Here is an 18,067-nt window from a genome sequence, read left to right as displayed (position 1 = left end):
AGGTCTTGCAACGTATACATTACTTTACAGTTTTCTTATTTGTTTAGTAGAAAACAGACTTGCCTCTCACACGTTAACACTTTTGGTAGACTCTGTGGGAAGCTCTGTGGTGAGATCCTGTGAAGAAACTCACCAAGCAAACAAAAAAAAAAATCAACAGTCAAATACAGTTTTTGGTAGTCTATAAGAATAATATGCAAGTTCAACTATTTACAGGTCATCCAAAACTTGGGATCAAGGATGTAATGTCAGAAGGGCCTTCACCAAGTCTCTGGTCCATCACCTCGCAGTCTTGTGGTTTAACAAATGGGTCACAGTTGTTGCTTGCTAACAAATGGCAGTCCACCACTTAATCCATAAGGTGTGGCATCCCTCAAGGCTCCATACTTGGTCCTCTACTTTTTCTACAGGTTTTCACTCCGTGACCTTTTTAGCAGCTACATGTACTTGAATTTTAAGTCGTATTTCCTTGCTGCCAAAAGCTTAACAGCAAAGACAGTTGTTCTTCTATGTTTCGGTGAAGCTGAAATGTTCTGTCTCCTCTAAATGGAAAACTCCATCCTGTAATAAAGCATGATTTAATGCACACGTGGGACATTTAACCAATCTAAACATTAGTTTCCAATTGTTGTTTGGGCTGATTTTAAAAGTGACTCTCCAAACATAAAATATCACACTCAGCAATACCTGACGAACTTGCACTGACCCTTTCGCTATATCGAGGCCTGCCTCAAGAATTAGAAGAAATCCTCAGGCAAGTCTTCACTGGTCTGCTGCTGTCCTCCGGGGATGTTCAGGCCATTCCTTTGATTTTAGATTTATTCCATTGGCATTGGGCCTATTATAATCTTGTTGTTGGACTACAAATATATTGTTATATGTATTTCTACTTGGTGGTAAGTGGTAATTGCCAGTTTTCCACCTATGGCTCCAATTTTGCCCCGTTGTCTGAGAAAGGACTCTTTTTGAAATACTTCTGGAGGTTCTTCCCTTGTATGCCAACATTTTTTGGGGTGGGTATCTTTTTAGAAAACTTGGTTGGGTATCCATTGGGAGACAGTATGTGATACTGGGCTATACAAATAAACTTGACTCTGATGTACTCTTATTTATATATAATACACTGCCTACCACATATATCAGACTAGCCTTTGACGAAGTATAAAGATGTAAAAGTAGTAAACTTAGTTTCAGTACAAACTGCTGTACAAACAGGCAAAAAGTGGATGAGCATTCAAACAAACAAGGTTTGTTCAGAAACATACTGACGTTATCATTTGTGATATTAAATAAGTAACAACCTTGACAACAGGAAAGATGGCATACACATATGTTTCAGTATCTGTAGTATCTTGTGTGGTCAGAATTTCGCTATAATACTAGTCAAGTGTGGTCTCAATAATCTGTGGATTGACCTTGAGACAAATAACCACCAGTTAGATTTTGTGTGTAGTCTTAAAAAGGCAGTAGATACACGTAATGCAAGACATACAGATATCCAAATCACCTGCGTATTAAAGAGAGGACTTGGATATCCCCACAGTAAAAAACAGAGAACCAAAATAATCTTATAGAAATTGTCCTCCACTGAAGCACTGTCATATTTCAAGTATGAAAAGAAATAATCACAAGGCAAGGCAATGTACCTAGATTTGAGAGGATGGAAACGATGATGTGGAAAAGAAAATGAAAGTCACACAAAAGGGTTATTCTTGCATATATAATTGGCCACTTTGAGAAGAAAACAGTGGGTACAAAAATGAATGACAACACTTTTTGTTTTTGGACGGGGTATGGTGACTGAACAGTGCAGGTACTGATGCAAGATTTCCAAACTAAACAAATAATTCATGGCTAGTAGACCTCTTTTTTTTCGTTCAGAGTGCTTCACTCAAGCTCAGCCCCAGCCTGCTTGTCCACACTAAAAGGAGGATTTGGGGTGTCCTTCATTGATGGTTGGAGTCTCAGATGTTACTTTCTGGTGACAGCAGAGGATGAGGGGCTGCTGCCTCTGGCTTGAAGCGGTGAGCAAGACTCAGTTGGTTATGGTGCTGGATGCGCGGAAGTAGGAGAGGAACTTGAAACAAAGGCTGACCACAAAGTACCAGATGTTTCTGGCCATCTGAGAGCGAGCGATGAACACTCTCCAAATGAAAACAACCAAGAGTGTGTTAAAGGTGTAGCGAATGTTCCTCAGTCTGTGAAAGAAGAAAAGGAGGAGGTATGAGTGAGGAAATAATGTAAGGGTTTAAAAAAAAACATTCGCCTGGTTGCAGAGATAATTAAAAACAGACAGAATTAATATTATAAACTCTGAACATCTTTTTTTATGTTAAGGATGCGTTGAATAATGACTTTGAGTAGACCTGCAGTGATTAGTTGTATCGTTGCAGCATTATTAATCACTCTACAGAAAATCAATCAGAAAATATTTTGATAATCCAAACTTTTATGTAATGTTTCAACATTTATGTATCATTGATACATGATAGTAAACTGAATGTCTTTGGATTTTGGACTGCTGATTGGAAAAAAAGAGACATTTGAAGACATCATCATTAACTCTCAGAAATAAAACAGGAATTTCTCTCTATTTTCTGGCAGTAAATAGAAAATAGAATAGACAGTAAATGAAGAAAATCATCTCTAAAAACCTAGGAGGAACCAATTCAGTGCTGCATTAAAAATATACAGACTGAACACTTCAAACTTCTGTGTTGACTTACTTCCTCAGATGCTGCCTGGCAGCAGGAATGTCAGACATGTCTTCATTCAGGACGTACTTCTTGGTGCCGATGCAATAATTCTCAATGTATTCTGGCCAGTTCAGCTGGCGCACATCGAAGTTAAATGTCTGCAAGATAAAAAAGATAGTTAAGAGCCTGTTGGAACAAATGCCAAACCAAACAGCTACAGTTATTTACAAAAAAACCCCCATAAAATAAATGTGAAATTCCTCTTTTACTCACTAGATGGAGCAATAGCCTTACTAGCAGTATTATATTGTAGTGTGGATAGCTGCTTGCTCTTTCAACCTTGGAGTTAAATAAATACTGGAAGGAAATATTTCTTCAGTGGTGGAAGAATTGCGCAGGTCCTTTGTTAGAGTAAAAGTAGCAAACCTTAAAATACTCCATTATGTACTTGAAATATAGCGCTTTCATCATTGCATTCAAAATTTTACGTCAGTACAGTATTATAAGTAACATGTACTTTAAGTCTGAAAAGTACTCATTATACAAACTGACCATATAACAGATTTGAACTACTTTGTACAGAACTTTTATCAGATGATGATACCCTCTATGTAAAAAAGAGAAACTTGTAACTATTGCTATAGAACAAATGTAGTGAAGTACAGTATAGTACTTGAGTAAATGTAGGTTTCTTTTTTTTTACCACTATATTCCTTTGAGTTTGTTTTAACTTGCACAGAGCATCAGATGGGAAAGCGATGTATACTTGTGCAAATGGTTTAAAGTGATGGATCCAAACAATCTTATACCGAAAAGTAAGTTTAGGGAGGTACATTAATTGAATCCCACCTTCTTGTCCTCAGGGGTCAGCTGGCTCATCAGCATGGTCATATTCTCAGAGTTCCACTCCCAGTCCTGGCTGCTGAAATACTCCAGCAGGCCGATGGCCTTGTGCAGGCGATTAAAGATACGCATCATCCTGAAAGGGGAGGAAGAGGAGGGGGGAAATTAGAGGTTGTGACACACATTGGGACTTTTCTTTAGATTTCAATTACAACACACAGCTGCTGGTCTTACTGCGGCTTCTGTCCAGAGAGACGCAGGAAGAGGTCGTAGATGAGGGCAGGGAACTTGTGGCTGACCAGGATCCAGTACTGGTTGATCAGGTAGTTGGAGGTGATGTTAGCGTTGGGCCTGCGGAAGGCCTGCTCCAAGGGGTTCCTCTTGAAGGAGGACATCACATGATGCTCTGAAAAAGATGAATGGTTGAAAGGATGGATTAGACAAGCATTTTCATCTGAGACAAAGATGAAAAAAAAAAAAAGTAACATCCTTTTTTAAAATGATTTCTAGTAAATAAAAGCATTGCTCTAATATTCAGTGATAAACAATATCCTTTAAAACAGATTGATATTGCCTGGGTTATTCATAACCACCAATGCTGAAATAGGTTAACAGATTGCATTTTGTACACAAGGATCATGACTTCCAGAAACCGTGGCTGGCCTTAATCATAACATGATTTTCAGCTCTGGTTCTCTGAGGAATATCAGGCAGAAAAACAGTCAGAATGATTTCCCCACTGGGCAGCGCAACCGCCCCCCCCCCACCCCCCCCTCCTTCATCGTCCTCCTCCCAGAATCCAGCAGCAGCAGCCATCCACAGATACAGAGTGGAGCCATGTGACTATAGGCATTACATCACACACAGCACGCAAACTAGGCCTTGCACAGTGTGTTACCATGGCAACAGATATGTAGTGGTTGCAGGGGAGGGGAGGGGGTGGGCAAGATGACCAGATCCGAGGTGACAGCCAGCTGTGACTGGGCTCCTTGGAGCCTGGTTAGGAGTGTTGCTGCTAACCTTGAGCTGCCCTCTGAGGTCTGGAACAGTTGCAATGAAAATAATAAAAAATAATAATACTTAAAAAAAAAAAAAAAAGGGCCAGAGTTCCCACAATTATTTGCTGGATCCTCTTCCTTTACTAAACTCTTTAATTTCACATTCAGGAAGAAATTGGGCTACACATGCTGTGCATCTTTTGTCATTTGTCTCCCGTGATGCTTGGCGTTTTAGATTAGCTTCATTGCAGCCTCTCTCGTTTCGGGCCGCTCAGATTAGAGTGCACAGTTCCTCTTTCATAACAGTGAATGCAGTGATGAGACCTAATCCTGCTACGAGCCATCTGGTAGCAATTTCCTCGGTGAAGGGAGCATGTTTGCTAATCTGAGAGGAAAAGGGAGAGAGAGAGAGAGAGAGAGAGAGCGGGAGAGGGTCTCTTGTCATCCTGACTGGCCTGACATCCACAGCCCTCTAATCCATGACTGCTGGGATGGAAACAATGAGAGTTTGACTCCTCCTGTGTCATTTTCATCACTTCTACTGTGATCTAAGAATAAGAACTGACAAATAATGGAGCCTCTGAGCACTATTACTGGTTCATATCCACAATGCACATCATATTTTGGAGGTTTTTATCTAAAATGAAGGGAGATATTTAAACACTATTAAGCAATGCAGTATCATTTCTACAGTTTAATGTAAATAGATAAATGTGTGTTTTTTAGCAGCTTATCCACAAACTGGATCCTGAAACCACCAGTTATTTATCATTTCTGGCATTTTATAGACCAAACAAAACTATTTAATAGTGAAAATTGGCGGCAGATTAACTGTTTGAAAAAGGAGTTACTTGTACACTGTTTTTTTGGTAAAGAAAAACACAGTCTCACCCTGTTATTTAACATTTTTTAAAGCAAACTTACATCTGTCTTGCCTGTTTTAAGATGAAATAGAAAGGAGTCATTCACTGTTGCAATTTAAAAAGAAAAGCTTGAGTTATTTTAAAGATGTGTGAATAGGAAAGATGGTTTTGGGGCATTTCCATTTATAAAATATGTCCAGAACATGGCTTATGATAACAAAATATATCTTCAGCATGCCGCTCACGCACCATCTTCCTCTTCTTTCCAGCAGGTGGCAGACTCTCTCCACAACACAACCCGACTACAAACACCGGGGCATTATGTCACAACAACTGGTGTATTGATTTGTGTTGATGAAAGCGAGCTGGGACAACAATATTGTGTGATGCCAGCAGGCTGAGATACAACAGCTCTATAAATACTCTCCTGCAGTGACAGGTTTTCATTACCTTTAAGCAAAATAACAAAACAATGTACGTACCGATCTCTCCCCAGTGGAACGGGTTGATGCCGCCGGTCGTGCAGTTGTAGACCAGAGCGTTTTTAGGTCTGCAGGGTGTGTGGGAGGAGAAGGTCATTGCAATGCTCATAAAAAAAACACACACATTTGTCTACTTTTCCTGGTTGCAATGCTCTCTACCTACAAGTCATCTATGTAAGCTATAAAACAACAGTGCTTCAGTAGATCATAAATTCCCGCCGTTTACATAGGTTTCTAATTTATGAGCCTGTATTTCTCTGATAGAGCACATGCAGACCTTTAACAGTGCTGTCAAGATACTAAATATACATATACGTAAAATTAACCTCTTATAACATACTTTCCAATGCAGGGGTCAATACTTAACTTTTATTTTTCTCTTTGTCTGTTTTCCTTCTGAAAATAAGTACAAGTTGTCAGGTACATATGCACTGATATAACACATAACAGTGAGCAATATGGACGTATATTATTACATTTGTTAGATATGATCTATGGGTCTCCTAGCCACTGTTTTAGGTCTATGTATAATGACATTATATGGGAGGAGAAGCTTAAATATTTCCCATATTTTCTCCGGAAAATCTGACTCAGCCATTTCAGGCAAAAGTAGTGAGTCAGATGCTTCCAAGGAAAACTTTTGTCATGACCTAGAAATTGTCGACTTGTGGGATTTTACATAATTTGACCTGCTACTCTACACCAATTAGATTTTTTAATCCTCCCCTGCCCCCTCCCCCCTATTAATGTCAGGTTGAACCCTTTGCATAGATACCTGTATATCACTTATTATACCTATAAAGAAGGGTTTGTTTTTCCAGTTGTTCCACATTTGTTTGTTGTTGTCTTCTGTTTAAAACTTTATTTTTTAAATTCATTGGTATTCATTTAGTTCATTTATATAAAGACAAGTACAGCGTATAGCTTGAGCCAATGTCACAGTAGTCTAAGCTAGACTGTCATAGAAGGGCCTTTAAAATACCTAAAACATGTTTAATGATTTTAAACAGTTAAGACAGTCTGGAATTATGACTCCAATGGCCTCATGTAATGTTTCCACATTGTTTAAATTTCTCAAACGCAAAAGTTCTTAAAAAGGATAATAAATGTGTTTTAATGTGACACTAGCAACAGATTTCTGCTGGGCTGCTTAGTATCTATCCTTAAAATATGATGAATTTGACATTCTCTCATATTTATAATATCTTGCATTTTATCAGAGGTCTTGTCTGATTGGAGATTATACAAGTAATACTTATGCATTTGCATTCATTGGACCAATAGTTAGTCATTCAGGATGATTGGGTCAAAGGGTCATGCTCCTTTCATTACAGAGAATGCAGGATGCAGTGTTTTTTGGAGGGGACCCGTACTAAGAACCAAAAGTAAAGATATCTTATATGTCTCTCGCTAGTCCCCTAACTTCATAAAAGTATGAAGCTAAATCACTGGAGGGCTCCTTGAAATCATAAATTAGTGATGAGTTTATTTCCATGACTCATAAATTACACATATATTTTGAGCAATAAAAAACAGTTTGCTCTGGTTTCAATATTCTTTCCAATTATTCAAAATGCTAAATAAGGATTTGTTTATTTACTTAAGATTATGAACCCAGGTATGGAAGTTTTTGGGTCAAACTGAGTTTTGGCACGAACCTGTGTACAGCAGTGTACCAGCCAGCAGCCAGGGTGAGGTTGATGACCACGTCCACAGGGATCAGGTCAGCCACCGCATCATTGTTGGCTCTCATAGTGCGCAAGATCCCTTTGCCAGCCTGGATAAGAGGACAACATTGTCTTAAAGCTCTAACATATGTCTGGATACTGAAGAAATTCAAGACTGAAGAGCAACATTTTTACTTACAGCTATGAAGACTCCGCTTGGCCCGTTGAAGTTGTCGATCCAACCCTGGTAGAGCAGAGAACACGTGTTAATCTTTAGAGATGTAACGGAGAGCTTCCTCTTGAGTTAATAAAAGCCAGAAAAACTAAAGAGGAACATAAAGTGATAGATCCTAACCGCATCACGTACGTGGCTGTGTAAGTGTTTATATTCAGGTTCATGTTACTTCCTGTGGTGAGAGAAAAAGGGAAGGCTGGGGTAGCAGTGATTGTCGCCTTCAATTAGACTCCATTAAAAATGGATGAAACCACTGGTTACAGACTGCTGCAGTGTCCAATTTGCAGGGGCTGGAGCTCCATTATGCGGTCAAGGCAGAGACTAATAATATACTCTGATGCAGAGGGTGAAGATGCCAGAGGTGTTTTTAGCACCTCCGTGGCTTTGCGCCAGGCTAAAATGGCGGATAAATTCCAACTGAGATTTTTGCATCATATGTGGATGATTAAGCGGTGAGGCTTCTGATTCTTAAGGTACGGAGGGACAAAATGATGCAGCTTGTTAACGCACCACACGTAAACATAAACATATGAATAAGCAGACCAATCCACCCCCTCCCCCCCCTCACCACCCCGTGCCTCGCAGCGCCCCACTGGCACGAGCTGCCAAGGCGATTGCATGGCCAAGCGTGAGTGAGGCCTTTTGAAGAGTCGCTGCCAGGCCGAGCTTACAACTGAAGGCTGAGCTCCGAGCCAGGAACTGCCGTCAGAGTCCCACTGCGCAAACACAAGGCCTACATTTCCTGGTGCCAGATAAACAAGGACTTTCCTCTGTTTTTCTGTCATTTTATTTACATCTATATCATCATCTCTAAAATCTATCTGCATGCATGGGAATGTTGTGTATCTAAACCATATATATGCTCATATAGTTGGGCTGAACAATCAACTTTCAATACTTAGAGTCCAAAAAAGTGAAGATATTCCAAATCCTTTCACTTGACAAGCTGAAAAGAGGGAATGTTTGGCATTTCTGCTTAAAAAAAAGAAGAAAGAAAAAAGAATTGAGCTTTGTAATTTGTAGGATCCGATTAAAAAATTAGAGACGGGGCCATTGTGCAGCTCTCTTGATAAACGTTAGGTACAAAACAAGCACTTTATAATGACAGGCTGAGCTGATACAGTGCTCTTTTTTCTCTCTACGTTATTATACTTGTTCCCTACCTTAACATTACAGACTGACTAACTTTTGGGGGGCGGTGACACCAATCACTAAAAAAAAAGAAAAAGAGAGGCAGGTTTGCACTCAATGCAACTTAAATCCATAACTCAGTGAAATGCAAATGCAGAAGATGTTAGAACGCCTGCAGCAGCGGCACAGACTGAAAGCAGCTTAATCATCAAAGCGGTACCCTGTTCCACTTTCAGAATTTAAGTCCTCCTCTGAACTCAGACAGCCTTTAGATGAACTTTTCGGCACTCTTCAGCTTCCCACCATCTCTGTGACATTCAGTTTTGTCAGCTCATCTCCGCCCTCGGTGTCCCATTTCTGCACTCCTCGCCGCCCCCTCAACCTCTCCTGTCTCAACAGCTGCTCGGGCTGTTTCACGAGTCATCACACAGTTCTTCGGGCCAGATATTCACCAATTAGCTTTAATCCTGGGGACACTTAAGAGTAAACCCACAGGGGAGTGGTATTGACCCGTGCAGGATTACATCGATCGATATCTTATTCCCATTTATTTAACCATCACAGGAGGACATAAAACGAGCGCCGGATGCTGATCGGCATTCACTACAGCCACAAATATTAATGTATGAGTATACTAAGGTGTTAATTACATGTGTATTTGACATGGCACATAACAGCAGCAGAGAGGGACTCACAGGGAAAGGCTCCTGCCAGCTGGCTCCCACTATGGAGGGTCTGATGATGCCAATGTTGAGCTTGTCTTGCTCCTGCTGCACCACGTACTCAGCCAGGGCTTTGGTGTAGGTGTATGTGTTGGGCCTGGTGCCGATAAGCCGTGGTGTAATGTCACGCACGATGCCGTCATCCATCCACCTGAAATCAGGAATTATACGGAGTCAGAGAAGCATCATACAAGACCATTCATTAGATTATCAATCCAGAGAACTGCTTCCCATTTCCTATTGAAGTAAATATCTAAGTAAAGTAATATATTGTCCCAGATTGACCTTAATGATACTTTGTTTTATGGACAGCTGATTGGATTGACTGATTTTTCATGATATGGGATCTATAAGAGAGTGGTCTGTGCTTAGCCAGAGCATTGACAGCAAACCTGACTGTGTTAGGCGGGGACAGAGAGGCCCTCAGAAAAGCATTTAAAAAACACTTTTTACCATTACAGCAGTGTTTAATAGACCCACATAAACAGTGCAGATATAACTGTAAGTGTGGCTTTTAAGGGCCTTTTAAAGCAGAGAAAATCTCTTTTCAGATATTGTGTAGTTGTGTGTGTAATTTTATTGCTCATGAATTCAATTTTACACTGGTGCAAGAAAAAAATATGAATTTGATTCAATGTTTTATATAGTCACATCTCCAAATCTGTTCACGTTCCCTTCATGGATTAGGAAAATGTTGCTGGTTCTTAACTAAATTAAGCACTTTAAGAGTCTTTGTACATACAAATTATCGTCATAAAGCTATAAAGACAGCTGCTTTGGAGATACACAGTCACATGATGGTAATAATAGCCTTGCTTTAACAAAAAAAAATAAAGAATAATTTCTGGATGACGTTCTGAACAGCAGCTAGGACTGAATGATCCTTTTGCGATTTGCTTTTGGCATATATGTCTTTATTTGATAGCGGATGGCGTGGAGCTGGACAGGAAACATGGGGACAGAGATGATATGACATGCAACCAATGTCCCCAGCTGCAATCAAAGTGGGGATGTTGCAGTTATTTGGCATTTTCCCCCTTCTTTATGAAACTGGCACAGCTGATATTTAACACAGCCGGAACTGCAGCTTCTGATGTGTATAAACTGCATATATTTTCTGCAGCCTGTAAAGATCTTTAACAGTGATTACCGCTTTATCATTTCCCCTCACAACTGGAGACCAGCTTTTTGAAAACAACTGCAGACAACTTGGCTTCTCAGGTGTGGCAGACGAAGCATCGATCAGCCTTCAGAAGCAGTTTGCTTTTACATCCATTTCAACACAGTATGAATCAACCTGAAGTGAAATTTATTCCGCAACCCTTCACCCACTCACTCCAGAGATTCGATGAGTTTCTTGGGCTCGACGGGCGGCGGATAGATGACCTCGTCGATGTGCCTGCGGTTGCAGTTTGCATAGGCGGTGGAGATGTGAATGAAGGCCTCGAGGTGGTGCATCTGCTGGGCCAGGCTGAGGAGCTGCTGTGTGGCAATCACATTCAGCTGCAGGGCGTGTCTGCCGGAGAGAGGAGAGGTAGGAGAGGATGAGTCAAGTAGTGTGTGTGGGAGGAAAGGGAGTAAAAATTGGTCTTTGTGTGTGTGTGTGTGTGTGTGTGAGTGTGTGTGAGAAAGAGAGAGAGTTATGTTTATAGGGAAAGGCTTTGAGGGTGTGTTTGTCAGACTGCTAATATCTCTGTTTGAGCATTTGCATGCGAGAACGTTTATATTTGCTGACAAGTGTGTCTTCCATTCAAATGAGAATTTGCAGACCGGTGGGAATTTACAGTACATGATTATAAGCCGAAGCAGAATGACACAACTGGATGGTGAGACATGAAACCACACAAAAAAGGGAGAGGGGACAAGCCAGGATGAGGGGATGAAAAAAAAAAGCCAACATCTGCTCTTCTCTTCATAAATGTGTTAGTCTCATCACTATTTTCAGCTTAGACTGTACTACCACTCATCTAGCCAGCAAACACTTCTTACTCTTCATGTACAGTAGACGCTATTAGAGCTGCACATAACTATAACTATGCAATCGATAACACTTTCTTCCTACACTCTGAGGTTTAGGAGTAGCTCCTCTTTTAGGGTGGAGAGTCTAAACAAATAACTGGCTTGACGAGTCTGCTGCATCCACAGATCTACTGCAATAAGCCAAGCATCCTTCATTTCTTTATTACTTGTGCTAATAAATGTCCAAACTGCTTTATAGCATGTGATGGAATATGTAGAGAGAAATGGAGAGAGAGAGAAACAGTAAATTATCAGAAAACAAAAAGCTTCAGAGGAACAAAAGATAAAAAAATGTCAATTATTTTTGCTACTAACTGATGAATAGTTTAGTCTGTAAACTTTAATGGTGACATCTTCAAAATCACTTGATTTGTTTGACCAACAGTCCAACTCCCAAAGATAATTTGCAATAATGTAAACCAGAGAAAAGACGGATCTTTATCTGTGCACTTTATCTAACACTGACTTTGTGAAGTGGATCGGGATGTGACCGATCGAATCTTTGTCAGTGTCATTATAATATTCTGTTATCAGACATGTTGGTGCATTCATGACAGGCCTCTGGCTCTGTTTCTTTAGTGTGACAGAAATCCCTGAGCTCACGTTACCCTCCATAGAAATGATCCCAATCCCAGTGAGGTAAACAGACTTTAACACAAAGAAAAAACTGGTATCAGATTAGTGAAGTGCATCTGTCATTTTGTTCAAGTATGAACAATTTGCTGATTATAATTGTCAGTTAATATTGTTGGTTGACTTCACCCATTGTTGAATCAATTTCGACTTTTTTCCGACATGAATAACTTTGAGCACACATATAATGAGCAGACACTTAAACTAAACCAACACTGTTTTCCTCCTCATTTGTTCTTGTAATTTGTATCAAATTGCTTCACCTTTTACAAATTACATAGAATTCTATAGGAAATTTGTATCAAATAAAAAAGGACGGTGGCAAAGAGGTAACACAGTTTTTTCCAACTCTGGTCCAGACAAAAAAGAGAATTACAGACACATTTTGTAAAAAAAAAAAAAAAAAAGAAAAAGACAACTGTATTGATCATCTGTTAATAATTGTGCAACCCTACATTCCAGGCAAACTTTCTGTGTAAACCAACACATGCAGGTTTCTTTGTCATCACTTTGAAAGTTTCTGCCTTCAGTGGTGGATCAGCTCTGCAGTAGAAGTGCAACAGCAGCACACAGAGTCCATTTTGCCCCGAAGCGACAGTAAAAAAAAGAAAAAGCGAGGGCCAGTTTAACTAGACTCTGCAGGATCGAGTGCTTCTCTGGCTCTGTGTGGGTGGTGCTTGTGAGGTGTGTATGTGTGTGTGTGTGTGTGTGTGCGTGTGACACCGAAAAGGTGAGGGAGGCCGAAGTAGACGGAGATGGACAGTGTGTGTCGGTGTGTGGTGGGCAACGGGTCCACTGGCATGAATCAGAGGTGGTGGGACGGTGGCAGCTTGTTAGTGGTGGTGTGGAAGTGTGAGTGTGTGTGTGTATGTGTATGTATGAGGCAGGTGATGCCTTGGGGAGCACGGGCAAGGTGTGTGGGCGTGACATCTTCCCACCACCTGAGAGCACAGAGTGTCACACCAGCACGACAAGTCAAAAGAAGGACATACCACTGCGCCACTTCCTGCATCTGACTCATCAGCCATCTGTTTCTGCCATTATGATTTCAATACAACAACTAGAGGACTGTCCGGCTCTGATCTGAACTCCAGGGTACAATCTTTAAAAGAATAATCCTTATGTTTGTTGTTCTGATCATCATTTCTTACAACCTGGGAGCACAGAGATATCACTACAAGTCAAGCAGGACAAGAAACATGGACCTCTTCAGGCCTACAAAACTTGCTTGAAGTGATTATAACTTGTAACACTCGTGTTTCTTGCCCTGCTGGATGTCTTTTCAGTCATGCCACTGCGTGCAGAGATGTTGGCGATTACCTCTGTGAGGAAAAATGTTATTTATACAGATAGAAATTATGGCCTTAACTGTTAAAATAGGATCCAAGTTTTAATAGCAGGAGTTATCCTTTAAGTGTGGATGAAGACCTGCAGAGGATAAAGACCAGGTGAGGTGTCAGCCCAAAAAGCTCTGAATCGAGTCTCAAATCTTAAACAGAGACGCCAGAGTCTCATGATTTATGTCCCTGCGCTGCTTACAAGGCTGCCGGCTGCTACATGAGAGTAATGGCTCTGCGAGATGACAGCGATGGGAGGGAGGGAGGGAAGAAAGAGGAAAAAAGTGGACATGGGAGGTAAAAGCTGGATAAAGAGAGGTGAAAAGAAAAAAAGGTGAAGGCCACTAAGAGGGAAAGATGGAGGGTGAAGACAGACAGACAGACAGACAGACAGACAGAGAGACAGAGAGACAGAGAGACAGAGAGAGAGAGAGACAGAGAGATCAATACAAAGCTGTGTGCAGAGGAGTCCAGCAGCTTTAGCCTAGCTGAGCTGTCAATCACAACTAACAGGTGTCCTACCTGCAAACATGATAATCTACGTCCCAATGTGCATGCATATACACATCAGAGACACTATACACACTGTTTCCAAGACTAATTCCCCCACTAAGAATACACTCTACATTTTCAGTTACCTGAAATATTTGACCATTTTCCCCACATACTGGTGCATAAATTACTCATCTGATCTTCTTTTTAAATGTTCTTTCAATCCCATACAGATGATCAAAACAGCCTCTTTGTATCTTGAGCTTTGTGCAGCTTTGACAAAACAGCAGCGTGGGGTAGGACTCTTCTAGGGCTGCAGTTCATTTTCACTAGTCTCTCGATTAGTAGTTTGATGATCAGAGCGCAACCTCTAATGTCTTAATTTGTTCTGATCAACAGTCCATAACCTAACGACGTTCAGTTTACGGTCATAAAAGACTAAAAAAAGGCAGAAAAAGGCTCACTACATTTAATGAGCTGGAATAAAAGAAGATTTGTATTTTTGAATTGAATGAATTTTCTGTCAATCATCTAACTGATAAATTTACTAATCATTGCAGCTCTACTATATACTTTTAATAATAATAAAAAAAACACAACTAACGAAGCTAGGAACTATTTTATATTTATATACATTCATAATAGAGATCCTTAGGTCAGCAGAATGGGGCATCACTGGCATAAGGTTACATCAGGATTCAATAACCGTCCAGTAGCCTAAGGCCCCAGATAATGAGCAATGACACCATGACCAACGTCCACAGTGATCGTACATAAAGCTGGACGTCATCACATGGTTCAGGCGGTATACGTAGGAAGACCGTGTCCCTGACAGATAACCTCAGTAACCAATCAATTTTCACAAATTACATGTTTATATCTATAAATAACCCCCGTCCGCTGATTTTCGCTGCAACAATTATGACGACAACTGAAGATGCAAATCATCTCCCGCGTCACCAACATCACACTAATTAGGATCACAGCACTCTCTTCCTGGGAGATTAAAACCTTCTTCGTGTCTCGTTATTCTAATCTAAAAATTCATTATATTTGTGCACAGTCTCACGCCTTGAATAAAGTAGGAACCATCTACATAAAGTCACCTCCAGTGTGAAAGAACGGTTAGTCTCTCCACATCCATAGCTCATATATATAGCTCAACTTCCTGTTTCTACAAAGTGAATGAAAACAGTGCAGCCAGTTCACTGAGCTGCATATCCTCAGTAGTGAGGCCTTACAACAGGAACTTCCTCACATTTACCCAACAATACTGAAATGCTATGTCTGTTTGTGGTGTTATTTTTTTGCATGTCACTGATCCAAATCTCTTGTAGTTTCAAACCACTGGCATTAAAAAAACAGATGAGTCTGTGTACATTTGTGAAAGAGGGTAAATAAAGAGCAGATGAGTGTTTGTGTGCATGCATTAAAACCCATGCGTGTGATTCTCACTTGAGCGGCTCGTCGAAGCGTATGGTGGCGGCGCAGTGGAAGACGATGTTGATGCAGGCTGTGAGTCTCTCCACGTCTTCCGGGCTGATGGCCAGGCCCGGCTGAATCAGCTCACTGCTGATGGGGATGATTTTCTGGTGGAAGTCGGGGTTGTCCTCCCGCACTCGGTCGAAAAGCTGCAACACACATGACGGAAAACAGAAAAAGAGAAAAAATAAAGTCTACACGCCAACTTAGTTATCAAGCAGCATTCAAACGTTGAGCATGACAACAAATAAAGCGGCCAACTTTGATGCCACTTGTAATTATATCCATGCTGCACGAGAGCTGGAGGGCAACTCAGCTGTTAAACCGACTGCACAGAGGATAAAATAGCACGATGAGGAGTGCAAATGATTTCGTGTCAGAGAGAGACAGCGAATGTTTTGCTTTGCGTGATTCCCTCAGGTGAGAAATCATCAATGTGTCTGCATAAAGCTTCACTATAACCACCAGATTCGTTTAGGATGTGAAGCGTGTGTCCGGTTTTTGTTTGATAAAAAAAAAAGGCCTTTAAACATGGATGCCGTGACTCGTGAGACGGGTCGGACTGGAGGATGTGCTGCAGTGCTCGTGCTGCTGGCGGAGTGTCTCGTCTTGTCAAAGACACTTCACAGTAATGAGAAAGTGTGACCTTCTTGCACAAGGACACTGTTTTCTGACGACCAAACCTCCTCACTGACAGACAGCTATTAATAACCGCTCATAGTGCAGATACATTCAGTTTATTAGTGATCAGTCAAGTCAGTGTAAAAGTCTAGGTCATACAAAAATCAGCTATTTTAAGCAATTTTCTGGGTCGATCATTTATCATTTGACATTTTATAGGCAATACACTGATAAAATGAAACGCATAGAAAGCTAGTGTCATCATATATGTAATTCTATATGAAGATATTAATATATATTATACTGTAATACAGTATATTTCTGGAAAACCAATTCATTAACTGCTCATAGATAAATAACCTGACAGCAATGTTTTTGTCGCCACAGCAGAGACTTAAAAAAAACCCCAAAAATGACAAATCCAAGTAATTCATCACATCCACTGCTGCTCCCAGACTGTAGAGCAGTTTGGCCCTCACTGTCAGATCTTGCCCCATCTATCACCAGCTAAAAACCCTCCTTTACAAAATCACCTTTGACTCACCTTCATTTTTAATATCGTGATGAAACCATTTTAATGTTGTCTCGTTACAGTAAATAATCTATTTGGGTTAGGGTTAATTGTTTGTTTTAATAAAGCACTTTGGTCAATTCCTGATTTTATGTAAATGTATTAATATATAAACTGACATTCACACAAAATCTTAAAATCAATTAGTGCCTTAAAAGAAAAATTGCCCTCCTCATGGACTTGTGACTGTGATATACTCAACAGTTTTAAAAAGGGAGAGTTAACACTGTATTAAATCTAATGGTACACAGTATATTGTCATATCTCCCACTCTTACAAGCTGCTACTGAAACACCTGAATGTAAAAAAAAGAAAAGAAAAAGCTTTTCAGGGAATAAACTTCTAACAGAAGTTTTGAGTACTCTAGTTAAGAAAAGCATTTGTTCCAATGACAATAAGTCAATTAATGACAAACTCTTCATCTTCATTAAAGCAGAGTCTGTGCCAATTGGCTGCATTTTAATTCACTCAGTTCAAAGGAAATACGACTGTGCCAATATCTGTACTTTCAAATGATGACTATTTGGGCCACTAGGCTGTGACGGAGGGTTGCACCTGCGGTTCAGGCGAACACACACTACACTGACTTATGTTCATTTCCTGGATTCTGTTTATTCTAACCATAACCACAACCACTACTTGCCCTAACCTTTAAATAACCCTAAACTCACCTTAACTTTAAGTCTTCACCTCAAAATTGATGATTAATGATAAGGGAGCTTGCTGTTTGTCCTCATAATGGCGGCAAGTCCCCACAAAATCACTGTGTTAACAGATTTATGTCCCCACAACGCAAGGAATACCTGAACCCCACACACACACAGACACACACACCCAGGTCAGCAAGTCCGCCCAGAAGGATGTCCCCACCTCTCTCAAATTCAAGAAATGCACTCCCAGTTGTATACACAACACAATCAGCACATACCAAACATACTGTACATCTAGGAGGATGTAATATTGAACATCTGTCCCATTGTTGAATAGAGTCTGAGAGGAAAACAATGAGGAAAGTTTTTGGCAGTGAACAATAGTGATTATTCTTTCAATTGTAAAACTTTTAGAAACAAATGAAGAATGTCTGTAATATTTCCCAAGAAAAAAAACAACAAGCTACTGAACTTAACAATGTCCTAACGTATAACAAATGTATTATATCCGTATGAAACCTTTGAAATGCATCATCTAATTTTCAAGATGCTACAAACCGCCTCACTAATTATGATGAAATGTGTGCAGCAATGTACACTCATGAGCTAAATGTTCAGCACGTGT

The 18,067-nt window shown here is 40.3% G+C and overlaps 1 protein-coding gene across 1 annotated transcript in view; it reads right to left on the bottom strand.

Moving 5' to 3' along the window:
• Window positions 1–1,007: 1,007 nt before the first annotated feature.
• si:dkey-97m3.1 (fatty acyl-CoA reductase 1) overlaps window positions 1,008–18,067 on the bottom strand; it is a 53,550-nt gene continuing 36,490 nt past the window's right edge. The window contains exons 3-12 of the mRNA XM_053313873.1: window positions 15,574–15,749; window positions 10,974–11,153; window positions 9,611–9,788; window positions 7,749–7,793; window positions 7,541–7,659; window positions 5,883–5,950; window positions 3,774–3,945; window positions 3,546–3,675; window positions 2,727–2,854; window positions 1,008–2,198 (exon numbers count right to left, since the gene is read on the bottom strand). Coding sequence (XP_053169848.1) covers window positions 2,036–2,198; window positions 2,727–2,854; window positions 3,546–3,675; window positions 3,774–3,945; window positions 5,883–5,950; window positions 7,541–7,659; window positions 7,749–7,793; window positions 9,611–9,788; window positions 10,974–11,153; window positions 15,574–15,749 — 1,359 coding nt within the window. The 3' untranslated portion in view covers window positions 1,008–2,035. The remainder of the gene's footprint in view (window positions 2,199–2,726; window positions 2,855–3,545; window positions 3,676–3,773; window positions 3,946–5,882; window positions 5,951–7,540; window positions 7,660–7,748; window positions 7,794–9,610; window positions 9,789–10,973; window positions 11,154–15,573; window positions 15,750–18,067) is intronic.

The sequence above is a fragment of the Scomber japonicus genome, chromosome 23 (assembly GCF_027409825.1).
Source record: "Scomber japonicus isolate fScoJap1 chromosome 23, fScoJap1.pri, whole genome shotgun sequence".
In the NCBI taxonomy this organism is placed as follows: Eukaryota; Metazoa; Chordata; class Actinopteri; order Scombriformes; family Scombridae; genus Scomber; species Scomber japonicus.
The sequence above is the reverse complement of the archived record's forward strand: the minus strand, read 5'-3'. Positions and strand labels throughout refer to the sequence as shown.